Below are 18,695 nucleotides of genomic sequence, written 5' to 3'. Positions count from 1 at the left end.
AGATCCTTGATATACAAAGCCTCTAATATAGGTAAACGTCGTGGGTCTTTGTTGTGATCTATAATCTCCGTATTCTGGGTTAGGTCTTCTCTTCTTAATTTTGCTTGATGGACTTCGCTATGATGATTTTCAGGGGCTCCTGAGTTTAGGTGATATGACAGACGACGCGAGAGCCTCATGGTGGTCATGCCGATATAGGTAGTAGGATGGGTTTCACAGTTCCCATATTTGCAGGTGTACCTATATACGACATGAGATTTTTGAAGCTCATCGACGATCTGCCTGGTGTTGTTCCTTAGGAGTAGGTTCGAGGTTTTTTTTGTTTTGATAGTAAATAATGAAATTAATTTTGGAGCTTGATTCAGTGGGCTTGATGTTTCTCTTTATGATTTGTTGCATCACTCTCTCATCCTCCTTGTATGCAGTGGAGAAGAAGGATTTGTAATATATATTCATAACGTTCTGCGCTGGATTGTCTGATGCATTTGCTGATTTAATTTCCTCGTACCAATTTTCCATTATTTTCTTGGTCACTTTTTCAATGTCTCTATTGCTAAAACCGTTGTTGATTAGGACTTGTGATGCTCTTTCTAGTTCTAGGTGCACATTTTTCCAGCTACTACAATGGCTAAGGGATCTTCGTACATATGCACTAATTGTTGAGATCTTGTACTTTTGTGGGCATTCACTCATTCCGTTAAGGCAATGTCCGGAGTTACTAGCTTTGGTGTAAACTGAGGTATGAAAAGATCCTTCCCCCTGTTTCACGAGGACATCAAGGAAAGGGAGAGATCCATTTTCACTGTTTTCGATGGTGAAGTTAAGACCTGAGGCTTCTATGAGTCTCTGTTGTAGTGCTAAGACTTGTTCGTAAAAGCGTAAAATAACTAAAAAGTCTTAGCACTACAACAGAGACTCATAGAAGCCTCAGGTCTTAACTTCACCATCGAAAACAGTGAAAATGGATCTCTCCCTTTCCTTGATGTCCTCGTGAAACAGGGGGAAGGATCTTTTCATACCTCAGTTTACACCAAAGCTAGTAACTCCGGACATTGCCTTAACGGAATGAGTGAATGCCCACAAAAGTACAAGATCTCAACAATTAGTGCATATGTACGAAGATCCCTTAGCCATTGTAGTAGCTGGAAAAATGTGCACCTAGAACTAGAAAGAGCATCACAAGTCCTAATCAACAACGGTTTTAGCAATAGAGACATTGAAAAAGTGACCAAGAAAATAATGGAAAATTGGTACGAGGAAATTAAATCAGCAAATGCATCAGACAATCCAGCGCAGAACGTTATAAATATATATTACAAATCCTTCTTCTCCACTGCATACAAGGAGGATGAGAGAGTGATGCAACAAATCATAAAGAGAAACATCAAGCCCACTGAATCAAGCTCCAAAATTAATTTCATTATTTACTATCAAAACAAAAAAAAAACATCGAACCTACTCCTAAGGAACAACACCAGGCAGATCGTCGATGAGCTTCAAAAATCTCATGTCGTATATAGGTACACCTGCAAATATGGGAACTGTGAAACCCATCCTACTACCTATATCGGCATGACCACCATGAGGCTCTCGCGTCGTCTGTCATATCACCTAAACTCAGGAGCACCTAAAAATCATCATAGCGAAGTCCATCAAGCAAAATTAAGAAGAGAAGACCTAACCCAGAATACGGAGATTATAGATCACAACAAAGACCCACGACGTTTACCTATATTAGAGGCTTTGTATATCAAGGATCTATCCCCGGGAATGAATACCCAACTCGAGGACTTAAAAATCCTACCAAGTGTGAGAAGATCATTCCCCAGTGAAAATGAGACAAAAAACACAGATGCACGCCACCCTCCAACCTACAGAACGACACGGAGCTCCGGCGACGCCAACCAGACAAAATCCCACACCGACGACCAGACAAAATCCCACACCGACGACTAGACAAAATCCCACAGCCTGTCCCATATATACCCACACACACCAGCCCAGCCCTTAGATTCGTACCTGCCACTGAGGAAGCACCAAGAGGTGTGAAAACGTGTTTTGGCTTATTTATAGATTATGTATGTTATTCCACAACATGACATACGGAGATTTATTAAGGTTACTGCCTACAGAAGGCAAGATCACTCTAAGAAAGAGAGAAAAATACGACAAGAAGCTCTGTCATAACAAGCTTGCCATTCATTTTAATGATATATATATATATATATATATATATATATATATATATATATTCGTGTATATATATCAGGACTGGCTGGAAGACAAACTCTGATAGAAATAATAATAGTTTTTATTAGAGTGAAAGTTGGGCGCCAATAGAAATATGGCTCGCTCTAATTACGAGAAGGGGAGGGGGAGAAAGATACCGCGAGAGAAGTGACGACAGTGATTTTCAGGTCGTGTCCCAAGGCGGCCTACTTGCGGAGGAGGGGAGAGGAGGAGACTACGACGGAGGCAGCGAGCTAGGCTCACAGCGTGATGCTCCGGGGCGATATCAATCTTCGACAATTCCGTCCAACATATATAACCAGTCAGGTCATGACCTGCGGTCTTAATTGGCGCGAGGGCAAAGTGTCAAGGACTGGGAAGCCAGACGCAATATGTCCTCAGGCCGCTGATCTAACCACATTGGAATGTATGGCTTGGAACTGCACAAGCGTTCCTCAAAGGACCATTTTCCGTCCCGACACAGCCGGCCGAGGTGCTGGTTGGTCATCGTGGGAGCCTACAGGAACCGTTCTTAGGCTGGTGACCTAGCGAGAATGGACCCGGGTACTGCACGTGCTTTTCTTAAAAAAAAAAAAAAAACTGCTTGTGTGGCTCATGTGGCCGGGCGGCCTCGGGGGTCAAAGGGTCGTGATACGGGGTCAGGACTACTTATATATGTATATATACATATATATATATATGTATATATATATATATATATATATATATATATATATATAACAGAAAATAGCGATGTTGTAAGCCAGCCACCCAGCGAACATCCAATCACATATAGTATTTCTATATATTTTTTTCTAATCAACCTAATTATATAATGAATATTCTTTTCAGGGTTTCTATACGAGTATTTCCTCGTACACCCAAGCATATATGCACGTACAACCACATACACCCCCCACACACACATTCACACACACACATATACATCCAAACATACACACACACACGCGAACACACGCAAACACACACACACACACACACACACACATACATACACACACATAAAAAACTAAATATATAAAATATTAAATAAACAAACGTACATATAAATGAATAAACAAATGAATAACTAAACAATGTGTTTTTCTTTTCGTTTTATTTGTCCCACTTCCTGTTGTTTTCGTTTCCTTTCTGCAGGCTTTCGCAAGCCAATCGAGAAACTATTGTCATCGTCGGCGGCGGCGTCTCAGGTCTCAACGCGCTCAAGAATTTTGCTGAAGTTGGCCTCGATGGAGTCGTTCTTCTCGAAGCTCAAGACAGAGTTGGCGGACGAGTCAAGACAACACGAACAAGTAAAACATCTCTCTCTCTCTCTCTCTCTCTCTCTCTCTCTCTATATATATATATATATATATATATATATATATATATATATATGTATGTATATATATATATATATATATATATATATATATATATATATTCATGTGTTTGTGTTTTCATTCTAGATTTGAATTACCGTAACCAGACACTAATCGTATTCATAAAGGTTCTAATAAACTAGATCAGATTATATTAGATGCTTGCAAAAGGCTTTGCCTTTTAATCGGCACCTCTTATAGATTTTATTTTTTATTTCTGTACTTATACATTTTTTATTTTTCCTCTGTTTTAAAACACTGATACATACACACACACACATGTATATATATATATATATATATATATATATATATATACATATATGTATATATATTTACAAATGATAAATGTTGATTTTAACTTTTCAATACATTAACCTTATAGATCGACAAATTTCTGTCTTTCTTCACTATCAATTGAACGCCAAAGAATGAGTTAAATCGAATTTTCGAAGTCTTCATCACAAAGCTTGTAGAATGATATTCATACATATTATTCTTCTGTCATTTATATTTAAGTTGTTTGCATTACTTTTGTACATTGTTATTGATGATTTTTTGTTAATCTTTTCTTCGTTCTCTGTATCTGCTCTCTAGTTTCTGTAGATTTCTAAACTTTTTATATACCTGTTCCTTTTTCTCGGTATTCCATTTATTTGTTGTTGTTTTTTTTTATCCTTTCTAATATATTTCTTTTGTAATGCAATTCTATAATTTTAAATGTTGTTTATTCAGTCCATAAGTCTGTTATTTTGTTTCACCTCTTTAGTTATCATTTCGTATTCATTTGTGTAACTTTTCTTCCTTTTGTGTATTTTTAGACTTTCTCTATAGCCTATTGAATTCTCTTTGATCTTTTATATTTGTTTTCTCTAATTTATACAATTAATTTTCTTTTTAACCTACAGATGGCAGGCAGTAGTCTTTTATATCAATCTATTTATATCCACTATTTCATTGACGTATTTTCTCGCTATCTTCTACCTCAAGTTGTCATAATATGAATCTTATGATATTCACAATTCATCTGAATTATCAGCATAGGTTTTCTTTACAATTGAGGATTCTAATACTCTTTCTATCAGATTATGTTTCGAACACATATAGCTGCTATTTATGTATCATACATTTTTGTGAAATTAACGCTGTGCAAAATCTACGGTAATCATTTGTGTATTTTTCCTTCGCGCGCCTTTTCAAATATGATCGTTATTTTACGTAATAGATTCATAGTTTTTTATTTATTCTTATATAATTCTAGTTATTATGACCCTAATTATCCAACAGATCTATAAATAATCTATAACTGAATGCTAGTTTACTTTCTCTAAATGTGAATGTTTCCTGCTTTCCGTGTTTTACTCCTAATTGAACAGCGAAATTTTTCTAATGTCCTATTGTATGTGTAAATGATAAGATGTAAGACCAAAGTTAGATTGATAATGATAATAAGCTTGAATCCTAGTCCACTGAAAATTATACAATTCGAAGTTTTAAGATTTACTTGAATGAACACCTATTAGATCTTGTTATAGACCAAAAGGTCTTTTGTCGACATAATTTATCATCGTCATTCATTACAGTCCCATAAACTCTCAGCAGATTTAATTTCCATTATTTTGGATAAAGACATGTTACAAAATATTTCATCAAAACAGTTCAAGATAAATTATAGTAAGTTACTCTCGTTGCACTGGCTGTCTGAAAAGTAATTTTGAAAATGTAACATTTATAACTCCTACATTTTGAGACTTGTACAGTCGAAATCAACGTAATATTCAAATTGAATTTCAATCTATTTTCATTGTCAAAGTATTATAGAATTTATTAATTTCTGCAGGAGAAATTTCGAGATAAATTTAAAGGAGTTATATTATGTTTTACAATAGATATCTGAAATACGAATTTTTTATACTTTACAAGAAAACATCAAGTCTTGTGAATCCAAACCCAACTTGATAGCAGAGCTGAGAATACGTTAACAAAGCATATCTATTGATTGATTTACTTATTGTTCTACCCATTTATCTATTTATCTATTTGTTTCTATATATTCGTCCAATTATTTATTCATTTCACACACACACACACACACACACACACACACACACACACACACACACACACACACACACACACATACACACACACACACGCATATATATATATATATATATATATATATATATGTATATATACATATATATACATATATATAAATATATATATATGTATATATATATATATGATATATATACATGTATGTATATATATATATATATACATATATATACAGTATATATATACATATATATATATATATATATATATGTATATATATATGCTTATATACATATCCTGTATATATATATATATATATATATATATATATATACATATATATATATATATATATATATATATATATATACATATATCCGCAGAAGAAATTACTTGAACGCATGATTCTGATATTGCAGAAAAACCATAAGGAAAATAACAGAAAGGAGATCGAGCGCTTTTGTCTATTCAGACATTTTCACCTTGAAAATGTCTGAATAGACGAAAGCGATTGGTCTCCTTTCTTTTATTTTCCTAGTGTTTTTTTCTGAGACAGATAAATACACTTTTTATCGATTAATTGATTGATTAATTTATTCATTCATTCATATATTCGTTGATATATTTTTCTGTATTCATTTATTTATTTAATTTGGTTCTTTACTTGGTCGTTTGTCTATTTATTTCTTTGTTTATTCTTAGACGGCGTCATTACTGAGGATGGGGCTGAGTGGATCCACGGGGAAAAGATGAACGTGGTCTATCACGTGGCTCAGATGCTCGGGCAGGCTGTCCCTGAAATTCAGGACGAGGAAACGGGTAAGTAAGGATGTTACAGTAGCGCGCGGAAGTGGAGTAGGGAGCGGATATGCTCGCAATGCGCGCGCGTACACACACACACACACACACACACACACACACACACACACACACACACACACACACACACACACACACACACACTCGATGGTACGGTGGTAGCGTTCTCGGCCGCCACTACGGCGGTCCGAGTTTGAATCCCGCCCGTGGGCAGGGAGTTGGGTGTGTGTGTGCGTGTAAGGTCACAGCATTACCCATAGATCGGTTATATATGAGCTCTGAGTTCTCTTCCAGGAAGACAAAAAATGTCGATCATGAGTCTAACACGTGATCCAAGACCATGGTGAATCACACACACACACACACACACACACACACACACACACACACACACACACACACACTTAAATCTTTCTGAGCTAATATTATTAATTCCGTATCCAGTTTGTACGTCAGTGAAATAGATGATAAATTTGCAGTGCACAATCATTAAACGGAAAATTAGCATGTTGTTATTTTTCGTTGTATTTCAATTTGTTGATTTACATATTTATTTGTTTGTTGATTTATCTAATTATCTACATATTTATTCTTTTGTTTATGTATTGATTTATTTATCTATTTGTTTGTTTATTGTTTATCTTTATTTGTTTATTCACTGACTGATTGGTTTTCCTATCATTTTGCCCCACTGCCAGTACCATCGGTTTGATTTCTTTATAAATGGAAATAGTTCAACAATTTCCTTATTATAATATCTCCAACCAGTATTAACGCCACTATGAATTTATTTATGTTTATGTGCCAATGTGATTGAAGATGATTAGGTTTAATGACACGGTGACTCGTTATGAGAAACTATTTGATGTATGGCACTTCATGTAATATGACTGCTTCGAACTCACTTCCAACCTCCATTTGAATAATTAGAAAATGACTTTGCTTACAGAAATCTAGACTTCTCTAAGAACATTTCAACGGTATGTCTAACATTCGAATAGGTTTTTAATTTCTTAGTTCATCATTCAACTTTGTATGACGGAGAGATAAATTGATATTTGGAGATTTGAAAAATAAAATATTATAACCGAAGTCGTTTTCACTCAAACGAACTATCGACAGTCGATGATGGTGAAGCCTGTGGAACCCCGATATAATAACCCCTTAGACATCGACATCGTTATCCCTTTTATTAAGAGTTTCCTCTCTTCTTTAAATACTCAGATATGCGATTCGAGAGCATTACAGGAGACTACATAGACCCCAGCCATTATAAGCCCATCAATGATTTGTGGAATGAGACATCGTCGAGTTATACGGTTCTCGTTCCTTATTATGACCGTCCATATGGCCAGTTCTACGTGGACAGGTAAGTTCATACTAACTACGGAGAGAGAGAGAGAGAGAGAGAGAGAGAGAGAGAGAGAGAAAGAGAGACAGAGAGAGAGAGAGGGGGGGGGGAGATGCATGGTACCTCATTTATGACAAACAATTTCATCATTTTCTATGACCGTATCCACCAGTATTCGAATTCAAGAAAGTACTGCTACTACTGTTATGAATTATGAGAAAATAATGAATATCCGTAAATTTCGTCTGGCATCAAAACCATTTTGAGTAAATCTATTTTCAGTTTTCATTTTCCAACGATGTATACAAAATGTCGATATTTCGTTCCCATAGAGAAGAATCGTTTCAATTATCTTGTATATCAATATCCCAACCATAGCTTTCAATGACATCCTATATCTACATACACACCTATCTTATCATTATTAGTAGTCATTCATCTCACCAACTCTGCCTATGATAAACCTCCTATTCTAGTAACATTGGTAATTTCTGAGTGAATTAGTCAACAGTTTTCATTCATAGATCAGCTTCTGAGCTTGGTTCGCAGCCGCCTAAATCCACTTTTCTTTCATATTCAAGTTCTTATACACATTTATCTTCAACTCCTTTGTCTTACATTCACCCAAAACAACACACAAATCCTTGCCATTTCCCACTGTCTCTTATAAATACTACATTATCCACAAACATAATTTAATTTCAAAACCACCTTTCCCTCCTTTCTTCTTTTCCTGTTGACGTTTCCCATTCCCTCCTTTAACACACCTTAAATCATTGTGTTTTAAGTATCCCTTTATTTTTCTATTGCTTCATCGATAAATATGTTGGACAATCATAGAGACATTACGCACCCCTACATAATCCCTGACTTTACATTTTACTAAACCATATTTAGTATACAGATCCTCACATGCGACTTAAACACTCATATATGCTCCTCGCTGGCCTCAGCAGTTTCCCTTCCACCTCATACATTCCCATCATTTCCACTAACAAATGTCTGCATACCTTTTCATATACTTTCTCCAGATCCATTAAACCCGTACATATTTTCCTCTTCCCAACACATCCTTAATTATTTACATCAATAAGTACTTTACCCACGCATCCCTTGCCGTTCCTTATAGGTATTTTAATTTCTATATATGCTTGATTTTTTTCAGGTTTCCTAAAGCTTATGGTCCAGGATATGACAGCAAAGTAGGGGTATCTTGGTTGCGATTCTTCGAGAATGTAAGTACACTTTAGTTTCTGATATCGAGTACTAACCGTATGATCGAACATAAACAAGTTTTATACACGGGTTATCAAAGCTTCACAAGAATACAAATTATTATTCATCCCACTTTTTTTTTTATCATGTCTACAAATAAGAATGTATGTATACAGAGTAGAAAAGAATGTGCATACACAAACATACACGCACAGATACACACACACCTCGAATAACTTTTCTAATTTGACTTCTTTTGGACCATTGTCATTATAGCTCATAATTAAATAAATAACAATCACAGAAATCAATTTATAAATAGAAAATTATTAATTATCATAATATATACACAGACAAAATCATGATCATTAATAAGATCACGAGAGAAAACTACAGGACTATCCATACCCAAAGTACCATGTCTATGAACTATACCATATACAGAATACAAGATGAAGCAAAAATATAACAGAATATTTCGAATACAAAAACGTATATTGGAGGAAGAATGAAAAGAAAAATAGTTCTAAATATATATGTTACCAACATCTGCACGAATCAGCAGATGCAGGTTAAAGACAAACTGGCATCATTTGACTCTATATTCACAAGAACAGGAAATGAATTAATGAAGAAAACATCCAGTAAAAGACATCATATGGTGACTGATCTTATAAAATAAATAGAATTTAAACAACTAGAAAACCAGTTTGGATCTAACATGAAGCATTTTGAAATGTAATGAAACTGCTACTATTTATAAGACAAATCCTTCAAGAGAATAAGTCATTTTATACTTTATAGAATGAATCTGATATTGGAGAAACTTTGATAAGTTGTTGAACTATTCAAATAAAAAAGTATGGCATGAGAATGTGAAGTAGAAATTAATTTTAGAAGTAGGAAATGAAAATAAGCTGATGGAAAAGATGGTAGATTTTTTTTTTTTTTTTTTTTTTTGAGAATGGGGAGAAATTAAGAGAAAATGTGAAAACGTCACACATTAAATTCCAAAGCGATAGTGTTGGAATCAATCCGTTTCCTTGTATACATAAACGATAAAAAAAAAAAATGCAACTACATGAATATATTTGAGGATAATGACAAATTATAGATAGAATTAATAACCAAGAGAAAGCATAAACTTTGCAATCAGATGTAGACAATAGACTTTCAGCCAAAAATTACAATTACTGATCATTAACAATAAATGTGGTTTATTGTTAACAGTATATTAAATGATGGAGACAGTTTTCCTGAAAATATAAAGTGGAAGGCTTTTCTCAGTTCTGATTAATTATTCATTTATTTCACCATGTATTTGATTATTTCTATCCATGTGTCTATCAACTTGACTGATTTATTTTTTTGAATTTACGTATATTTATATTCTTCGATAATTCATTTACTTACCTATTCATTTATTCATATAATTAGTGTGCATTTGTTGATTTGTTTAAGTACTTACTTACTCATTTATCAATTTTATTAACAATAGACGATGGATTATTTGGTTATGGCTTCAGCTCGTGTGCGACTGGGAAGGCACGGGATCATGGATGGACGTCTCGGCTGAAGACGCTGATCACTTCGAGTACTTCGGGGACAACTATCAATGGACCAACGGTTATGATGCTATCGTGGACTACCTCGTGGTATGCCTTGTCCTCATGGACATATTTCTTTTCGTGTATATTTAGTTTGGCAGGGGACGGATTGGTCGTCACCAAGCATATCTGTACCATGAATAAAGTTTAGTCAATGTTGATTTGGATCGCAACTGCGCGAGTGCATTCAAGGCGGAACGAAAGTTGATTTGAAAATGGGGTTTTGCCTCTTTCGCAATATCTCTCATATTCTTCCGATCAGCTCACAAACATGTATCACTGTATAGGGTTCCATTACCAGTGGGTGGACTATGAATTACCTTGGAAATACCACGGTGTGTATGGGAGAAGATAAGTCTGTAAGAGAATGAAAAGATAGGAGTGTATAAAAGCCGGATATTGCCAATAAGTGCATTTAGGAGCGAGTCTGAGGGAGATAATCGTGGTGCAGGAGGAATGGGCAGGAAACATGGAGGGCGACCCCTGCATCTGAAGCAACCAAAAGCGGGGGTAATGGTCAGCGGCGACGCCAGGAATTTTTAGTTGGGGGGGCTGAGCAAATTTTTTTTTGGGGGGGGCTAATAGTAATATGATAATACACATTTATTATCCTCATTTCAGAAGGGGAGGGGGTTAATGGTTGGGCTAGCACTGATGGCTGACAAATCTTTAGCCCTGGCAATTCCACTTAATAAAATTATTTCAATGAGTGTTTTAAATTTTAAATTTGCTCATTTCAGTTGGGGGGGCTAATGGGGGGGGGGGCTGAAAAGCAGGAGGTACATTGTGCGGATTTGTCTAAAATGTGAGCCCGTTTGCCAGCGTCAAAGAATAAATCTTGTGCATGCCGGACCGGCTAGCAGCAGAGGAGAAAACTTCTTTGCCACGACCGGTCGGCGAAGAGCAGTGGGCGGCGAGGGCTGGAGTGAAGAGCGATGTTTGATCTCTACTGAGCTTCAGTTGGTTATCATTACCAGTCAACCGTGTTGTTCGATCCTTCTTGATGAGAACTAGTGTCTTCTCCGATACGCCCTCTGGCTTTGACTTGGGTTTGGTTCGGAGATAGCCACAAGCGGCGTCCCGTTTCAAAATATCCCACAATCCTTCTGGGTCCATAAGAATGCCTTACACCTCGAAATTATTTGAGATTTGCCACAACAAATTCATGAGCTGTTGTTTCATTTCTTTCCTGAGTCTCTAGTGAGATGTGAAAGGAAAGCTTTGTGTAGCCAAAGTCCATCTAGTATACATATTGGGACACGCGCATTAGTCATGACGTAACGTGGTGTAAGAGCACAGAAAATTACCGAAGGACACTTAAACAGGAACTACTCCAGGTAGGGCAGTTGCCCTGTCAGTTGTGATGCCTCGCAAATTTTCTCCATTGGGTTCGATATCTGTACCTTTCTTATTCCTTAATAAGATACTATTCCTTAATAAGATACAATTGTAGCACATAAGTTATTACTTTTTATTTCAATATTCATTTTTCTATCAATTCATCTAATATTCATTTTTACGACATGTACTGGCGAGGAGACTGGTTCTGCACATATGTGTAATAGCGACGATATGAATGTTACATTGTAACGTGTTTCACCTATCTTGTATAGCAACATCTTGCATATGATAATATGTGTAGTATTCTGTACAATATATATTGTTTGGTACTACAAGTACCAAATGATAAAACGCATTTTGTACAGCACAAGAGTATATCGTTATATACATACTCGTAAACTAACGTTCTTTACACCCGATGTCCACAGAAATATGTCCCGGAGAATGAAATACACATCTCAACACCTGTGTGCAAGGTTTATTGGGACCTGGCAGGCACCTTGAAGAATGCCAGCTCCACCTTCGGCATCCCCTCGGGATACGAACCGCGGTCAGAGGACGCGGCTCTCGTTGTCACAGCCGATGGATCGTCCTACGTGAGTCGTATCGTCCTCATGACAGCGTCCCTCGGACACTTGAAGGAGAGGCATGAGAAGCTCTTTATCCCAAGGCTGCCCCAGTCGAAGATCGATGTGTTTAACGTAAGCTCCTCATCTTTAATCGCAACTCTGCATTTACTGAGATTTTTCTTCTTTGTCCACCATTTCATTTTCTTCTCCTCCTCCTCCTTTCTCTTCTGTATTATTAATCCGGCTATGAAGACACTAGAACATAGAAACAGCCTTCTTGTTTTGTTGTTTATTATGCACCCCCTATAAAGAAAAAAAGTAGTATTTATCAAAACAAAAGAACATCCCATTGTGGTATTGGGTATGGTCCATGCAGAATCTGATGCTATTGGTATTCATTCCTTTTTTAATTCATACATAATGTAATACATATCAGGAAACATAACCCTTCCTTTTTCAACCACTGATCCTAAAATGACAAGTTTCTTGCCTCAGGGTATGGAGCTTGGAGTGGCAAATAAGGTGCAAATCGGGTTTCCAGAGCGATTCTGGGGACCAAAACCCGTCAAGGTGAACCTCTTCTGGACTGAATATAACCTTCCAGAAGAAATGGTAAGTGCATATCATATCTCACTCCATTAGACTTCTGAATTCCATGGACTAATCTGGATACATCTCCCTTAGTCTGAGTGAGGACTTGATTTAAGGTAGCGGCACACTAGGCTAGCATGCTACTTGGTGTTGCTGCTTTGAGGAGAAACAACCTCAGTTACAGTACTATAGACTTCCGTAAAAACATCTCAACAATGTGTCTAACTTTCATATAGGTTGAACTTCTTTTAATTCTACATTTGGAGAAGTGAAAAACTAAAGTTTGTTACCGATGTCGTTTCTACACACCCGAAGTATCAGAAGCAAGTAGCATACTAGCGAAAAATGCCTAGTGAGCCCTGTCTTGACCTACTTCCTTCTACTACAGTCGTGGATGTATGGTTGCTATGGTATCTTCAGCGTGCGAGGTCCTTCAGCAGTCGTACAAGCATTTGTTACAGGAGAGAGGTCGATACACATGGAGAGCCTTCCTGAAGAGACAGTCAAACAGCACATGCTATACCTCATGAGGAAAGTCTTTGACGAGGAAGTGCCTGAACCCAACTTCTTCAGAAGGTAAAGTAGTCCAAGAAAAGCAAAAAATTAACTTGTATACTTTAAACAATACCAATGGACAAGTCCATTCATTATTTTATTATTTGACCCCTAAGGTTTTGCCTTTTACAAGGACTCATAGGGTATTTGTGATACCTGAGATGGTGACTCTCCTTATCTACTTTCTTTATCTCCTCCACAGGACAGAGTGGCATAAGAATGTCTGGACCCGAGGGTCATACGAATCCTATGTGACAATGAAGGGAGATAATCAGGGACTCCACAACCATGAACCAGTCAAGAAACCCCACAAAGATTCCCTGGGGAGGACTGTGAGTATTCCCCATTTGTATTAACCTAACGGAGTTTTGCTTCACTAATATTGCTGAACAGTGGTAGATAACCCTCAAATTTCATCAAATCACAATTTTTCTTAAGTTTTTATTTCCTCTTATGTTGATGCATTTTGTTATGATTGTTATGATGGTTCAAGGAGGGAGTCATAAAGTGTGCAAGGATGGTGTGTGGAACAAGAAGGACAGGGGGAAATAGAAGAAAGGGTAGTGAATGGTGGGATGAGGAAACAAAGAAGGTTGTAGAAGAGAACAAGCGAGCTTTCACAGATTGGTTACAAAATAGGACGAGGGAGTCATATGAGAGGTACAAAGAAAAGAAAAGAGAAGTAAAGCAAAAGGTAAAGGAGGCAAAGAGGAGAGCAGATGTGAAATGGGGTAAGAGTATGACAAATTTTTGAAAGTAATAAAAAGATGTTTTGGAAAGAAATTAAGAGAGGAAGAGGGGGCGAATCAAGTAGAGAAGAAAAGGTAAAAGGTGCAGATAGAGAGATGATAATGGAAGAGAAGGCAGTAAGGGGAAGATGGGCAGAATATTTTAGGGAGTTGCTAAGTGTGAAGGAGGATAGGGAGGGAAAGATAGCTGCAGTGGGAAATGCGAAGAAAATGAGAGTGAGGAGTGAGGAGAGTGGAGGAGAAATAAGGAAGGATGAGGTGAAGGCAGTTGTTAAGATGATGAAAGCAGGTAAGGCACCTGGTCTGGATGGATGCCATGCAGAATGTCTGAAAAAGGAAGGTACAGTGATGGTGGACTGGTTGGTGAGATTATTTAATGTTTGCTGGAGAGAGGGTAGAGTGCCGGAGGACTGGAGGAGTGCCTGTATAGTTCCTCTTTACAAGGGAAAAGGGGACAAGTGTGAATGTAGTAGTTTCAGAGGGATTAGCTTGTTAAGTGTAGTTGGGAAGGCTTCTGGGAGGATCTTGATTGAGAGGATTAGGAGAGGAACAGGAGTAATTGGTGAGGAACAGTGGATTTAGGACAGGTAGAGGTTGTGTAGATCAGATCTTTGTGGTTAGACAGATATGTGAGAAAGCTATAGGAAAGGGGAAGGATGTTTTTTGGGCTTTTATGGATCTGGAAAAGGCTTATGATAGGGTAGACAGAAAGGCACTGTGGGAGGTTATGCAGATATACAGGATAGGAGGAAAGCTTCTGGGAGCTGTCAAGAGTTTTTATGATAGTAGTAGAGCTTGTGTCAGGATTGGAAATGGAGAGAGTGAGTGGTTCGAGGTAAAGGTGGGACTTCGTCAAGGATGCGTTATGTCGCCCTGGCTGTTCAACTTATACATGGATGGGGTGGTGCGAGAGGTAAATGCAAGGGTAGTGGGCAAGGGATTGGAGATGGTTAAAGAAAATGGAGAAAAGTGGGAGGTGAGCCAGCTGTTGTTTGCGGACGACACTGTGCTTGTGGTAGGATCGGAGGAGGGATTGAGGAAGTTGGTGGCAGAGTTTGGGAGAGTATGTGATAGAAGAAAGCTAAAGATAAATGTGGGTAAAAGTAAGGTGATGAGATGTACAAGGGGTGAAAGTGGCGGTAGACTGGAGGTGAGCATTAAGGGAGAGCGACTGGAGGAAGTGGATAGTTTTAGATACTTGGGTGCAAATGTGGCAGGAAAAGGTGGAGTGAAGGTGGAGGTAAAATGTAGATTGAGAGAAGCGAGTAAATGCCTTGGTGGATTAAAGAGTGTAATGAGGAATAGACATTTGGGAATGGATGCTAAGAGGAGACTGTATGAAGGAGTGATTGTGCCAACAGAACTGTATGGGGCAGAAACGTGGAACATAAGAGAAGAAGAGAGAAGGAGTTTGAATGTGTTTGAGATGAGGTGTCTGAGAAGTATGATGGGGGTTACTATGCTAGATAGAGTGAGAAATGAGGAGGTGAGGAGAACAGGGGTGGAAAAGGAGCTGGGAGATAGGGTTGATGAAAGAATATTAGGATGGTTTGGACACATGGAAAGAATGAGTGAAGAAAGACTAGTAAAAGAGGTATGGAAGGCAGATGTGGAGGGAGTGAACATGAGGGGACGTCCTAGGATGAGGTGGATGGATGGGGTGAAGGGGGCTTTGGGGAAGAGGGGAATGTCTGTTGAGGAAGGACGGGAGAGGACAGAAGACAGGGGTGAATGGAGAATGGTTGTATATGGATGATGTGATTGCATGAGGTGGAATGGGTGGGGGGATGTGTGAGCAAAATTTGACGCAGCCCGAAGGGATTTCTCCCCGTCTTCTCCTTTTATGCAGTGGGGGGACAGAGAGGGGGGTCACCGATTTAATGAAGCAGCCTTGCTGTGGATGTGCTGTATCTTGTGACACTGCTTCTGACCCAGGGCAGTGGACAGGGTGCAGGGATGACCCGTCATCCAGGAGGTGCTCAGATAAGAGGGAGGGTGTAGGGGGTGTGGAGTGTATTCAGGGATGGAATGGGTGGAAATGATTTTATGCCTTTCCCTTTTTGGCTACCTCCCTTGTAAGGGGGAAAAGCCTTGGTATATGTATGTAAGCTTCTTGTTGGTCTCAGCATTTTGTCTTTTTAACTCATTCATTTCTCTATATATTGCCCTGTACTCTACTTTTAGAGCTATAATTTCATTTATCATTTCTATAATCTCTTAATTTTGTAGAATATTTTTATAGCTCGTCTCCCTTTCTAAATCTTTACCTCTTCTTAGTATTCTATATTCTCCTGTAAACCCAGAAAACCACTATAATTCTCATCATACCTTTGATTTTGTTGAGGGGTTTCCATATTACAACTCTTTTTTGGGATGACACCTAACAGCAATTCAACCCTGCTCACATCTAGTCTTCTTTTAGTTGGTTCACCATATTTTTGTCTGTCTTCACCATCCTCCATTTTAGATGGTTTTCCACTCAATGTATTTACTCTAATAGATAATTTCGGTCACTCGTTAAGTGAAGCTCCCCTTCCCCTATTACGATACTAGACTAGGTGTTTCCTCCAACTTAGTGAAAAAGCTCTGTACTTCAGAGCTCATTCTAGACGTCCATTCCAGACTGTGGTTCATCGGTGTGTATGTGATTCACCACCATGGTCTTGGATCATGTATTGGACTCATGATTGACAGCTATTTCCCTCCCTGGAGAGAACTCAAAGCTCATACATGACCGATCTATGGGTAATGCTGTGACCTTACATGCACACACACACCCAACTCCCCGCCCATGGGTTGGAATAATGACTCACAGTGCAGCGATACTGAAATTATTTCAGCCCTGGGTGGGATTTGAACCCGGACCGCCGTAGTGGTGACCAGGAACCCTAACCACCACGCCACGAGTTGCATGTGTGTGTACATATATAGGATAATTACTCTTCATCCAATCCAGTTATAAACTGGAAAGTCTTCTATTGACTTGCATTTCCAGTGAAGTTCATCTAAAGCTGTGCAGACTAACTAACAAACCTCCTTTGTCTCTCTGTTGCAGACTCTCTTCTTTGCTGGTGAACATACCAACACTATCCGCTTTGGGACAGTTGACGGTGCTATATCCTCTGGTGTTGAGCAGGCTTCCAACATCATGGATGAACTTGGCCTATAACACTGCAGCATCTTTGTCTATTTACAGCTTATGTTTGGTTTTACAATGAATTATAATGGATGACCACAAACAACATCTGGTTCACCTTCCATTTCCTCCACTTGTACTTACCAACTCTAAACCTATGCCTAGTATTCTAACACTTACCTCCCTTACCATCCCATCCATTTATACAAACAACCATGGTGACATTGTACAGCCTTGACATAGCCCCTACCTTTACCTCAGACCATTCACTCTTTCCTTTTCCAGCCCTCACATATGCTCCACTACTATACTTATGTATACACTTTTGACCACCATTAACAGTATTCTCCCTTATCCCATGCATTCACAACACACTACACAATACCTTTCAGTCAATCCTCTCATCCACCTTTTCCAGATCCATGAAAGCCCAAAAGAATCCTTATTCTTTGCCAAAAACTTTTCGCACATCTTAGTGCAAATACTTAATCTACATATTGTTTTTTCCTAAACCCATATTGTTCTTCCTAAATTGCAAACCCACATGATTAACAAATAAAACTCATTCAACCATTCCTTCCATGAATAGAGAAGTAAATTAATCAATAGCGGCTCCCATGTATATCAGGGTTGCCATTTACCTCTTCATGACATTATATGCTACTGATAATAGGGATGGGTTGAACAATGTTAATCAGAAAAAAACAAAAATAATAATAATAATAATAAAGCAGGGAAAATTAATGTTATTTATTACCCCACAGCTGTCCTTTGCAGATGATTATATTACATTGACATACCGTAATTTTAGTCCTGGATTTTTTTTTTTTTGCCTTTTTCTCTTTGGCTACCACCCTTGTAAGGGGGGGAAAAAGCCTTTGGTGTATGTATTTCCTATTATTACCACAATTATTTATTTTTTATAATTTACCTTTATTTTCTTTCCTTTCTCTTTCTAAGAAACCACTGACCTTGGTAAATATCCAAGACAATATAAGTGAATTCTAGTGTGCTGTGAAATGCTAGATACTTGACACAGTGACTGAGGCTTACTTCTCAAACTATCACTTGCCATAGTCAGTTTAATTTG

General features: G+C 37.8%; 1 protein-coding gene across 1 annotated transcript in view; it reads left to right on the top strand.

Moving 5' to 3' along the window:
* Positions 1-18,349, top strand: part of LOC143024608 (peroxisomal N(1)-acetyl-spermine/spermidine oxidase-like) — a 20,720-nt gene extending 2,371 nt beyond the window's left edge. Inside the window, exons 3-12 of the mRNA XM_076183466.1 lie at positions 3,388-3,542; positions 6,375-6,491; positions 7,716-7,860; positions 9,008-9,077; positions 10,584-10,712; positions 12,434-12,706; positions 13,070-13,186; positions 13,554-13,741; positions 13,923-14,052; positions 17,525-18,349. Coding sequence (XP_076039581.1) covers positions 3,388-3,542; positions 6,375-6,491; positions 7,716-7,860; positions 9,008-9,077; positions 10,584-10,712; positions 12,434-12,706; positions 13,070-13,186; positions 13,554-13,741; positions 13,923-14,052; positions 17,525-17,638 — 1,438 coding nt within the window. The 3' untranslated portion in view covers positions 17,639-18,349. The remainder of the gene's footprint in view (positions 1-3,387; positions 3,543-6,374; positions 6,492-7,715; positions 7,861-9,007; positions 9,078-10,583; positions 10,713-12,433; positions 12,707-13,069; positions 13,187-13,553; positions 13,742-13,922; positions 14,053-17,524) is intronic.
* The last annotated feature ends 346 nt before the right edge of the window (positions 18,350-18,695 follow it).

This window comes from Oratosquilla oratoria, chromosome 4 (assembly GCF_046742065.1).
Source record: "Oratosquilla oratoria isolate Oo_2021 chromosome 4, ASM4674206v1, whole genome shotgun sequence".
NCBI lineage: Eukaryota > Metazoa > Arthropoda > Malacostraca > Stomatopoda > Squillidae > Oratosquilla > Oratosquilla oratoria.
This window is presented reverse-complemented; position numbering and strand designations above follow the sequence as displayed.